The sequence below is a fragment of the Anthonomus grandis genome, chromosome 4 (genome assembly GCF_022605725.1).
Source record: "Anthonomus grandis grandis chromosome 4, icAntGran1.3, whole genome shotgun sequence".
NCBI classification, from domain to species: domain Eukaryota; kingdom Metazoa; phylum Arthropoda; class Insecta; order Coleoptera; family Curculionidae; genus Anthonomus; species Anthonomus grandis.
In genome coordinates this window covers 39,314,129-39,327,035 of record NC_065549.1, presented here as the reverse complement: position 1 = coordinate 39,327,035, position 12,907 = coordinate 39,314,129, and the positions used below count along the sequence as shown (strand labels likewise).

The 12,907-nt window shown below is 31.5% G+C and overlaps 1 protein-coding gene across 1 annotated transcript in view; it reads left to right on the top strand.

Annotated features, from left to right (window-relative positions):
- LOC126735516 (flagellar attachment zone protein 1-like) overlaps positions 1-4,309 on the top strand; it is a 55,088-nt gene extending 50,779 nt beyond the window's left edge. Inside the window, exon 10 of the mRNA XM_050439557.1 lies at positions 4,079-4,309. Within this exon, the coding sequence (XP_050295514.1) occupies positions 4,079-4,165 (87 nt within the window). The 3' untranslated portion in view covers positions 4,166-4,309. The remainder of the gene's footprint in view (positions 1-4,078) is intronic.
- Positions 4,310-12,907: the final 8,598 nt, after the last annotated feature.

The window sequence follows — 12,907 nt, the reverse complement described above, 5'->3', positions numbered from 1 at the left end:
ATATAATTTCTTAAAAAAGCTTAAAAGCTACACGTGTTTCGCTCCTGTCGGAGCATCATCAGGCCTAGACCTACACATATCACATTACAACTCCATATCATATTATAACTCCATATCATTACAGTTGTAATGTGATATGTGTAGGTCTAGGCCTGATGATGCTCCGACAGGAGCGAAACAGGTGTAGCTTTTAAGCTTTTTTAAGAAATTATATAGATTGGATGAGACCGTGACTTTGTGTCCTTACCTTTGTTTTTGTTTTCGTTTGGTCTCTTAGAGAAAAATGGATGATACGTTTCTATTAGTAAGCCTATTTTCTGTTATTGAATTCCGTAGGTATGTTTTAATTCTTTTTAAGCAAGAAAAACTACGTTCAACTGAAACACTTGTAGAAGGAATGGTCACAATTAGACGAATTAATTTTGCAGCTTTAAAAATGTCACTATTTTCGTGTAACTGTTCCAGCAGTTTATCTAACTGAATATTGCGGTTATTTTCGTCATTATAGATGAAGTTTAATTCATTTTTTAGCCGTGGCAAATTAGTAAATATATTAGGGAAAGAGTCTTTTAAATTATTTAATGATTCAATGGGAAAATCCCTAGAATACTCTTCAAACTTAGTTGTATCTATCAACCTAACAAAAGCAATTTTTTCCAAATCTTGAAACCTCGTATCCATTTGTCCTAATATTGTATCTAAAAGTTTATAATATAGAACGAAGAAAGTTCTTTGGTCGTCAAAGTGTTTCGTCCATGACGATAATTCGATGGCACTGACACTCTCAAACTCACGAAATCAATTAATGATTGGAAACTGTTTTCATTTCTCTTTTCTTTAATAAGTTGCTGGGTGTTCTGAATTTGTGACATGCAAAGGCTAATATTTAGTGAACGTTTCTTTAACGTGTCAAAAAGAATATTAATTATAGTAATTTCGAAAATGTCACTAAAAATGCTGATGAAAAGACCAAACTCAAAATCATGGAGGTGGTTCAAGAAACCAACGCTTTGAGTTATTGAAGTTTGATCCGAAGTTTTGTCGTCTCTAATTTCAGCAAATACTTGTTTTAAACCATCCCATTCATTATGAATAACATTTACAATCTTAGAGTTAGATGTCCATCGCGTTATTGCTGACGTAGGTATTCTTCTTTTAATGATCTGATCAGCTACATAAGTTCTTTTTGAAGAATGATGAAAAAATGAGGGAAAACTATTCACATTTGCAAAAAAAATAGGACATTGTGGTATAGTACTGCAACTCTGTTGGAGTACTAAATTAAAACGGTGGGCTGCACAGTGTACAAAAACGGCTTGTGGAGCTTCAACTTTAATTTTTGATTGCAGACCTTTTACATGTCCAGACATAACACTAGCACTGTCAAAACACTGCCTCACTAATTTCGAACGGTAATCATATTTTTCTATTCTTTTGGTAACTAAGTTAAAAAGAGCATCACCTGTTCAGTCCGAACTTCGAAACATCGAAAAATCCCAAAAATCTTTCGACCACTTTCCCTTCACTATTAACAAATCTAATTATTATGCTGCATTGGGACTTTTGAAAAATGTCGGTTGAATCGTCCACTTGAATAGAAAAAAAATTACATTCTTTTATTTCGCGGTCTATATGTTCATCGAGATAATCGGAAATGCAGTCTATTAGTTCATTTTGAATAGTTTTTGAATTGGCAGAGAAAATAGATGATACCTTTTTATAATGCTCTTGAATATCTACGTTACTAATCGATATGTACGAGTGCAAAAGTTCTTTAAAATTACCACGATTGTCCGAAGAATAAGTTTTATCATGCCCCCGAAATGCTAGGCAAGCAAGAGGCTAAACACACAGTAGCACGAATGGGTAACTGCATAAACCTTCTATTTAATAGTACTTTATCGTTAAATTGTTTTATACATAACCTGGAATTTTCCTTTAAACATACAACATTTACAAAGGACAAGGCAGATTGAATGTGCTCCGAAGATGCTTCATGTCTACTACAACCTCTTGTCACATTTCCAAAATTATTAAATCCCTCTTTATTCCATAGACTCGATTTTACACCAATAATCACAGGGCAGACAAAATAGTTTTTTTAAATAAACACTACCGCACAACCACTTATAGTCAGAGTACCACTGATTTCTAAACCTACGAACGAAGGTTCTATCTTTTAATTTTCCCTGCTTTTCTATATCGAGAAAAGGCTTAGGTTCCTCTGAATTTAAAAAGTCCTTTTTATCATCGTTTTTCCAAGAAAACGGTGTTTCTATCAAGATGCAAATTGGGTCATATAACGGCAACATTTTATAAAAAAAATTCCCGAACGCGATGGAATTTACTTCCGATAAACAGGAACTAAGTCAATAGAATAAGAATCTTTGGCTGGCAGCGGCATGCATACGCAGCGCCGTTCTGTAAATTACCCCGCGCGTTTGTCCGTCCGTTGCCATAGCAACCGTCGTAAGCGCGGGGGGAGGTGTTGCATCGGATTATTATTTCTGCTAATTGTGCTGCATTGACACATGCGGTGGTGCTCGCCGCTGCTCTTATGAGAATATGTTTAGCGCACTCGGGTTTCTGAATACTTTTACAAATATATTCTTTGGATATATTTGTAATAGGTATATATTTGTAATATTTGTAATAGGATTACACTAATTTTGATAAATCAGATAAAATAAAGAACTAATTTGTTATAAAATATAAAACAAACTAAATTGTAAACGTAAAGATGTCGATTTTAAAACTCTTAATTTTTTTAAAATTTCTGCATGAAAAAGCCCCTGACGAGCCGCTACTGGTAGCTGCAGATGGTAATTTAGTTTTACTTAAATTAGGGCCAATGAACTTAATTTTACTTAAAAGTTCTTTTGGATCGATAACTGAGCTGTGAAAAACATTAAGTTTTGAAAATGTTCATCGCTATTTCGATGTTATCCAAGATATTGTAAATATTATTATGCCTCTATTACTTGTGAAACCAGTATTTTACTTAAAAAGAAAGAATACGTATTTGTACTGTTTACATTTTATTTGTTTAACCAGCATCTTCTTGGGCAAGATTATCAGTTATATATTTTATTATAGAACCTAATCCATTAATAAGTCCTCGTTTGCTGCGCTTATTAAAGAGGTGTTTATATATATTTAAAGAGTTGTTTTTAGATAGTCTACAAGATGAAAGGAGTTTAAAAAGGAGTTATTGTCAAAAATCATGCTATTTTGTCACTTACATAAAAAATTTGCATGGAATACCAATAATCGGTTGTATTTTGTGCGTTACCAAGTTTAATTGGTAGTAGTCCAGGATATGAAATATTGGAGGGTTTAGTTCTGCTCCGGCAAGTGTGAGGATTAGTAAAGTTCTTGTCTAAATTTCCATCTGGTATTCCTTATAGCCTAATTTTTCCTAAAGGAATCGATTTTTGTATTCCCAAGACTTAAATCTAAGTGTTCTCAAATTATCCGGTGCTATACAGTGATAATGCACTCAGATAGACTGCAGGTGCTTCAGGCGATTTTTGTCCTTTGAAGGGTTCTGCAATTTCCTCCAAGCTTCGTATCAAACCGTAGAAACCGACCCAAAACGGCGATTTTTGTCATTTTGGCGGACTTCGCCAGTTACATGACAACTCCCGGTATTTGCTTTAAAAAAAAACAATTTTATTGAGAACGTTACAAACTAACTTACTAGCTAACTTGATTGACTCTAAATCTAATTCTAATTGAAGATGTAAAAATAGGTTATATTTATAAATACAGATTGATTACTTAGCAAAATATAAAAATAAACACAGGGACGGCATAAGGTGGCGGACTGAGTATCCGTAACTCACGACAACACTAGCGCTCATGTTGTCGTGCAAAAGATGTATTATTTGACATAATTACGGACAAATAAAGAACTATCAACCATTATTTAGAATTTTTAACAGAATTAATTACCTTGGCATTTAGATCAAGAATTCTTTATTTTTCAGCTTGAACAATATTGTACGTGATCTTATGCAAATAATTTTTCTTTTAAGGAGATTATTTAAGAAATAGTATTAAACTAAGTTATTTTTAGGATGATGACGTTGAAATGGATGAAATAACACGAAACTGGATCCCAGATGCAAGTGTCATCAAAAGGAAGAGACGACTTGACTTTTAGCTAAAAAGTTTTTATATGTTCGGAACAAGTTTAAGTTGTTATTTAATGTTGAGAGAACCGATTTAATTTATTTATTAGTATTTAATGTTAATTTTGGCGTAAAAATGTTGCATTAATTTTGCCAAATAAATCAGTTTATTTCAATATGTAGTTTTAAAAAGGTTAGTAACAGTACTCCTTGGAGTATTTATAAAAACCAAACTAATGAAATTAATAATAATAATAACCCTACGATTTTTATAGATACGCTGAAATTATTTAGAAAAAAATGGCACGGTTATAAAATTTGAACAAGACAAAAACCATTTTCGAAAAGTATGGATGAACTCTAATCTACAAAACATTATTATGGAAAAAAATAAGCTACACTGACTAGTAAGGATAGTAAGAAACAATATTTTGAAATGCAAATAAACCGAAAAATTCTATGACAAAATCAAAACTTTGGGACCGCATAAATAAAATTTGTGACAAACCTACATCAAAAACTGAAATACACCAAATAAAATCTACAAATGGGAATATATCCACAGAGAAATAGACTATTTCAAATGAATTCAATAACATCTATAGTGACTTAGATGAAAATCTTGTGAAAAAAATTAAAAACTTACCTTAAAATTAAAAAAAGTTATAAGGACATTCAATATGCACGTGTCTGAAGTCAATAGAACTATAATAAATCTTAAAATAAAAAAAAATCTGGATGGGACAATATAAGAAGTGATAGAAATTTCACCGATTTTGACGTGGAGAAGTCGTTGGTTTTTTGCGGACTGTATTAAAATCGAAATTATTAAACCCATATATAAAAGTGGTGATAAAAGAAATATCAAATTACAGACCTGTTTCACTTTTATCAACATTCTCCAAAATTTTTAAACAATTAATTAAAAGATGAATGACAAATTTCTTAACTTAATTTAATGCATTGTCAGACTTGCAATTTGGTTTTAGGGAAGGGAGATGTCTACGTATGATGCAATTAAATATTTAACATCACAAATATCTAATGCACTAGATAATAATGAAGCTTTGTTATGCTTGTTCGTGGATCTTTTAAAAGCCTTTGATACTGTCTGTCATGAAACACTCTTAAAAAAAAACTACACAGCTGTGGACTCCAAGGTAAAGTTTTCGACTTGCTTATAAGCTGCCTTGTAGCGTTTTATTTTTCTATTCCTTATGTTCACTAACGCTCCATTGACATTTCATTAATTTCAATAATTACATTAATAATTTCAGTCAATTTCTTTTATTCATATTTCTTTAAATTCACACTGTCAATGACACATTACTACTGTACCGCATCACTCTCTTGGTTTAATTATTCATGCCTTTTGTTGACGGTCCATCACTCTGATTGGCTGATATTGACAGCTCAGGCGACAGGTGGGGTCGTTATTGATTGAGTCGATACTGCGACCATTTTTCGACGACTTGTTCCCGTGTTGCAGGTAGGAGCGCACGTAAAAGGCCAGTTTTTTTATTTCCGAAGTTTGTGAAGCAGGAATTGGTCAATATGGTTTACAATTTATAGTCCTTAATCTTGTTCCTTTAGGGAACCGTTAATTAATAATAATAATAATAATCTTTATTTAGCATAAATAGCTACATATAAAAACAACAAATTTCCCAAAAAATTAATAAAAATAAAAATACATATATTATTAATATTAATGTTCATAAACCTAATTCAACAACATATTTAGTCAGCAAGAGTACCATATAAGTAAGCAATAAATATCAAATGCTGGGTATCCCGATCCCCGACATTTGCAACGCCCCGGTTTTACCAGGAACAGCAGCATCCCGGTTATTTTTATTTTATTTTATTTTATTTTAATTATACCACTCCACAGAAAAAATTCCAATTATTGAGTGGGGGAAAAAAATACAATATTATACAAATTACAATCCAAAACTAGAGAAAAAAAAGAATACATTATTAATAGCAATAGTTTCCTACAATATTATACAATACTTGAATAAAAAATAATTTTGTTTATGCTACTATCTAGGAAAAGAGCACTCTTTTAATTTCGGACAAACTACAGTTGAATATGTCACATTGATCCTGAACAGAATTAAAAGTGCCACATGCTCTATGCATTGGAGAATATTTACAAATATTCGTTCTAGGTCTAGATAGGTAAAATGTGTCAGAATTTCTAGATGATTTCTACATGAAGATTTACATGTAATAAGTCTGGCAAATCAATTTTATTATTAAGAAGTTTAAATAAAAATTTCAGATCAGCAGATTTTCGCTTCTCCTCAAGACTACTAAAGGAGTACCTTTCTAGTAGGCTTTGATGTGAAAAAACCAATTTCTGGGTACACTCCGTCACATTTATATGAAAGGAACTTTAAGAATTTACGCTGAACATTTTCTAGTTCATGTATATGATTCATATAAAATGGTTACCACACAGAAGAAGCATATTCCAGTATTGATCTTACATAAGAAAAATACAAAATTTTAAGACTAAAGATAGTATTAAAGCTATGCGTTCCTAATGACAAAACCCAGCATTCTGTAGCTCCGATTAACAATGTCCTGAATGTGTGGCTGAAAGGAAAGAGTGCTGTCGAATGTCACCCCCAAATCCTTGAACTCCGTTGATCTCGGGACAGTCTCACTGTCCACAGTATAGTCATAAATAATCAGGTTTTTCTTCAAAGAGTAAGAAACAACTTTACACTTGGCAGCATTAAGAGGAAGATTGTTATTTTTGCACCATGCATTGAGGAGATTAATATTATTTTGCAATTCCATACAATCTAAGATAATATTGATGCCATAATACAATTTTGTATCATCCGCATATAACAAACTATTTACAGTGAGCAGTTCCGATATACTATTAATAAATGTGTTGAAGAAGAGCGGCCCCAATATGGAGCCCTGTGGAACTCCAGACGTTGCAAATATCTGAGCCGAACTACGGCCATAACATTCCACGTGCTGAAGACGACCCGTAAGATAAGAGCTAAAAAAGTGTATTAGGTAAGAAGAAAAACCGTAGTTTTGGTCAAGATTATTTAGAAGAATATCATGATCCAGACGGTCTAAAGCCTTCGAGAAGTCTGTATAAATAACGTCAACCTGTGACCTGGCATTTATTGACTCAGATATATGTTCTGTAAGACAAGCTAAGTTTGTGGTGGTAGATCTACCTTTCATAAATCCATGTTGACGATGATCTATAAGACCCCTCATTGAAGGAAATAAGGCCGAATGAAGAACACGTTCAAAACATTTAGAAAAGTTGTTGATTATTGTAATTGGCCGATAGTTCTCGATGAGATTTTTATCATTTTTTTGTGTACTGGAATTATCTTTGATGACTTCCAGAGGTTCGGGAAACATTCTTGTTTTAGAGCCATTGTCTTATTTTAGAGCCGTTATCCAAAGGATCGCGCATTATTCCGGTCCGTCTAAACATTGCCATGTCGGCGACCTAAGCACCCCGCCACCAAAACTGATTCAGAAGTTATTAAAAATTATCACATACATAACCCTAAAGCACTCTTACTAACTTTACAATAATATTATTAATTAATTAATTATTAATATACCCTTATAAATTAATCAATATACGCTTATTGTGTAAAAAATATAATATACATATGCACTTGAAGTTACTATTAACATGTGGATCTAAACAAAATAATTGATGTAATCAAAATTTGCAGTGCTCGCAAATAACCATAAAATGTTACGCCAATCGCTGAATCTCGGTCATGAGGTCAATTACCTATGGGCTGGTGAACTAGATCGAATACAGGGTGTCCTGGTTTTTTTAAAGAGACCATCCCGGTTAATCCATGAATACTTTTTCAGTATCCCGGTTGTTCTATGGATAGCAAACACAGCGCTTCTGCCACCCACAAACACCTCATCATTGTTTTCACTTCACTACAATATTTATCTGCACATATATTTACTATAATAATTCAACATACTAAAATTAAACTTAAAATAAGTGTTAAACTAAAATAGTGATCCTAAACAACATACTATAAAAAATAAACAAAATAAAAAAAAACAATTAGGCAAAGGTAACAAAATCCTAGGACAATATATGTGCCCTAACCAGCCTTTTAAAATTATTTACAGAATTACAGTCTCTTATGCTTGTTGGTAATCTATTAAAATCTTGTAAGCCTCTCTGTAGGACAGAATTTAACATCTGGTTAGAGTTACACCTATCGATCAGTATGAAATTGTTACAGTTTCGAGTTTGATAATGATGAACATCTCTAAAAAACTTCACCTTCTTACAAATATATGATGGTAACATATTATTTTTAACTTTATACAAAAAAACATAGATGCTAAACATAATTTTTTGCTTAACAGACATCATATTCAGGTCGTTATGCATCATTACGATTGGTGTATATCTATTGCATTTCAAAATAGTTCTCATTGCTCTGTTCTGTACAAGCTGCAACTGTTCAATTTTAAAGTTTGGTAAATTGTATAAAATTGTTGAGCAAAATTCAAGATGCGGAGCTGCAATGCTATTATACAGTAATAGTTTTGTAGCCATTGATAATTGTTTTCCTACTCTTGCAATGAAACCAATTTTTTTTGGAAAATTTTCGAGTTATGTAATCAGCGTGTGCATAAAAATTTAAGTTACAATCAAATATTACTCCCAAGTATTTAATTTGACTCTCATATTCTATCTTTTCATTATTTACCACAATGTTAATATTTTTCACATTGATGTGCATTAATTTGCTCTTTTTCCCAAATAAACAGAATTTTGATTTTGATTTATTTAAACAAAGACTATTACTGCAAAGCCATTTAAATAAATTAGATAAATCATTATTAAGAATTATTTGCATTTCATTTAGATCCCTCCCGATTAAATAAATCATAGTGTCGTCAGCAAAAAGCTCTATTTTACAACCACTTATAACATTGACGATATCATTAAAATATAACAGAAATAACAGGGGACCTAAAACAGTTCCCTGAGGTACTCCATATTCATTTATTAGTAATTCTGACACACTGTTTTTAAACTTGACTTTTTGCGACCTGTTTTGTAAGTAAGATTTAAACCACATTAAAACTTTATGTTTAATACCCATCTTTTCCATTTTTTTTAACATATTAGCTCTATTTACAGTCTCGAATGCTCTCTTAAAATCGAGAAACACAGCCAGAACAAAGTTGCCCTTATCCAGTTCTTTCAAGAAGGTATCGCATATAGGCCGAAGACCGTCACAACTCGAAAATTGCTATTTTTCAGTAGAAGCGTTTAAAAATATCCAATATTTATTTCATAGGGCTACGCTGCTTTTTGAAGAATATGTTTAAATTTTTTTTTGGTATTATTAAAGACCCTTGTGGAGAATATTTTTGATGATAATTTTTTTAGTCTGTGTCATCAAACAAAAAATAGAGTTAAATGTGACAGTCTTTGCTGAAAAAAAAATGACGTTTTTTTATTTCAATTTGAGTTAATAAAAGTATTAAGCTGAATTCATGTAAACGAAACTTGTTTATTATCTACTATAGTGTATTCCAACGCGTTCAAAACCGTCACCGAACGATTACGGTCATCCGCAGTAATTAAAATCCGTCTAATTACTGCGCATGAGCGTGATCGTTTGATGACGGTTTTCTAACGCGTTGGATTGGAACAAACCTTATGAAAAATAAACCTAAATAAAATTTTTGGTAACATATTTTAAAAAATTATAATATTGAACTTTTATAATACTAGATTACACTTACATCAGTACAAACGTATTAAAGAAAAAAGCGTCGTTTTGAAACGTATTAAAAAAAAACTTAACTCTTATACCTAGTTATTTTCTTCTTAACTCTCAAGTAAAAACATCTAACAAAACAGTCAAAATCTATAATCTACTTAAATAAATTTTGGTAGAAACCATGATAAAAGTCGGGTATTATGTTTTTCTCTAGTAACTGCATAATTCCCTTTTTTTTGGTTTCAGGAATTTCATTTTTATCTTCCTCCTTTAGCTGCTTCTACACATAATTCTGCTACCACGACCTGTTCTTCTGGGTTGGGTTGGGTTGGTATCTTTGCTACTTCCTTCATTTTCTGTTTCAATTAAGCAATTTTGAATTTCCCAGGATGGTTGCTCTATGTTATGAACTTGTAATTTTTTTTTGGCAAGCTTCAATATCATAGAAGTTCTTCGAGACATCTTAGAACTACAAAATTGATAATGAAAAATTTATTAAAATTAATTAGGACTGAAAGTGTGAGAAAAATTTCAAAAAAAGTAAAAAGCAACAGACAACTTTTGGCAAATTTTATTTAACTTGTTTTATAAATAAAACTGTTATACTTACGCCTTTTTTATACTTACGAATTTTTATTCAAGAAAGAACGTCATAACTCAAGATGAGACGTGTTCAGGTCTAAAAGTACAGAAATTTTTATAAAAAAACGTCCTAAATAAACAAATTTCAACACAAAGTAAAAAAATTATTTATTTTTATAAAGAAGAGCGCACTAATTCTAAATTTGACGTTTTTTTCCGAAAAAAACTATATTTTATTTACCACATTTTCCATAAAAAATGCACCAACATAAAATGTGACGTTATTTCTCGAAAAATATACAAAAAAAGAACTTACCTTTTCACAGAAAATCGACCTAAACTTATATAGCACGGTCTTTCCCACAAATATTTAAAAAAAACACTTGTCACTTTTATGTTGTGACGCTCTTAACTGAATAAACACAGGTGACGACTGCAACTGACCAGGCACAACTGAATTGATACGCTCTTGCGTGTTAAAACAGGAAAGGTTCTCACTTAGTACACTGACCACATGCGCCGTCAAGCGGCTATTCGTCGAAATTAGCTTGATGCGATATTTTTTGTAATAGGAAAACCGAAAAATCGATTTTTCGGACTTGTGACGGTCTTTCTGGAAGGTAGCGATATATTAATTACAGCAGATTCACATTTGTGATGCTCACGAAAACCTGATAGATTTATCACGAAAATATCGTTAGAATCACAGTATTCTTGTAGTTGTTCTTTCACAGCAATTTCTAACACTTTCTCATAAACCTCCACGGTATTTATTGGTCTAAACTCATTGTGGGAAATAGTATTTAGTACTTTTGGTACAGAGATTATTGTTAACACTTTCCAAGCCTCTGGAAATACTTAGCTTGAGAGTGATGTATTTACTATATTTAAAAGTCAATTTCCAGCCACACTACATATGTCACACAAAACCTTTTTTGAAATTCCATTTTCTCCGCCTCCAACATTCTTCATGTTTTTCAGAATTATCTTTATATAATTCAGTTAGGGATATTTCTTTAAAATTTGAGAACTCCGGATATTGAATATTAGGGGGATCGACAAAGGTGTCATAAGAGAGAGAATAGTTTGGAATACTATTAATAATATCAATTATACTATTTATAAAATATTTATTTAACTTTGTTGCAATTTGTAATTTATTTAAAATTATTTGGTCATCAAATTTAATTTCGGTTGGTAATAAAATATTTTTTCCTGGAAGTAACTTTTTGAGGTTTTTCCACATTTCGCGCGGATTTTTTTTATTTTCATCAATAACTTCTCTAAAATATTTATCTTTTTCATTTTTAATTTGATTAACAATTGAGTTTCGTACTCTTTTGTATTCCCTCCATACTCCATCATCTTCTTCTATAACAGCCCTAACATAATAATATAACTTATCTCTTACATTCATTCTCTCAGGGATAACAAACGTAATCCAATCTTTTTGCAAATATTTTTGTTTTAGAATGGTTTTATTTGGGCACATAGAATTTAATATATTTGTGATACTATTAGCAAAAATATTTACCAAAATATTCACATCCGCATTATTATTTGTCCATTCAGTATGATAAAGTTAATCATGGAGTTGGTTTACATTGTAGTTCTTCATACACCTACGATTAATACGAACATCACGGTTTTCATTTATTTTCAGAGCAGGATGTACAGCCAGAATACAATGATCACTTATCTGGGTGTTAAATGAACCCTAAATGACAAATTCGCATTATTGGTTACAATATAATCAATTAATGTCTGACTTCTATCTGTAATACGAGTAGGAGAGTCAACAATTTGAGAAAAACCATTTGAGTATATGGAAGATAAAATTTTTTCACCATAAAACGAAGGTTTAAGTAAATCAAAATTAAAGTCTCCTACAATAATGTTGACACCCTCAAACGCACTAACCTGATCAAGATAATCATTAAAAAGGTCCACAAAATTTGCATTTTCAGTTTGAGGTGGATGATATAAAACAGTACAAAGATATCTAACTTTTGATATTGAAAATTCTAGCGATAGACACCATACATAACTTGAACACACTGTACATATTTTAATTTATATTTGAGATCACTTCTTATTAATGCCATGACTCTTCCAGTTCTTTTATTATCTGTCAAGCACTGTTCAATATGGTAACCATCGACATTCAACTCACACAAGTCAATATCTGCACAAACATGAGTTTCGGATAAAAGCAAAAGCTGAGGCTGCAATTTCATAAATTTTTAAAATTTATATTATTTTCAAAAAAAAAAATATTTCATAATTCTGATGCAGGATGATTTTGATAGATAGATGATGAAACTTAGCAAGGTGAGTGTGTCACATTTTTAACGCCATTCATTTTTTATCGACAGTGAATACAATGGCAACCGTTGTTTTAGGGTTTTACTTTTCCGTTTT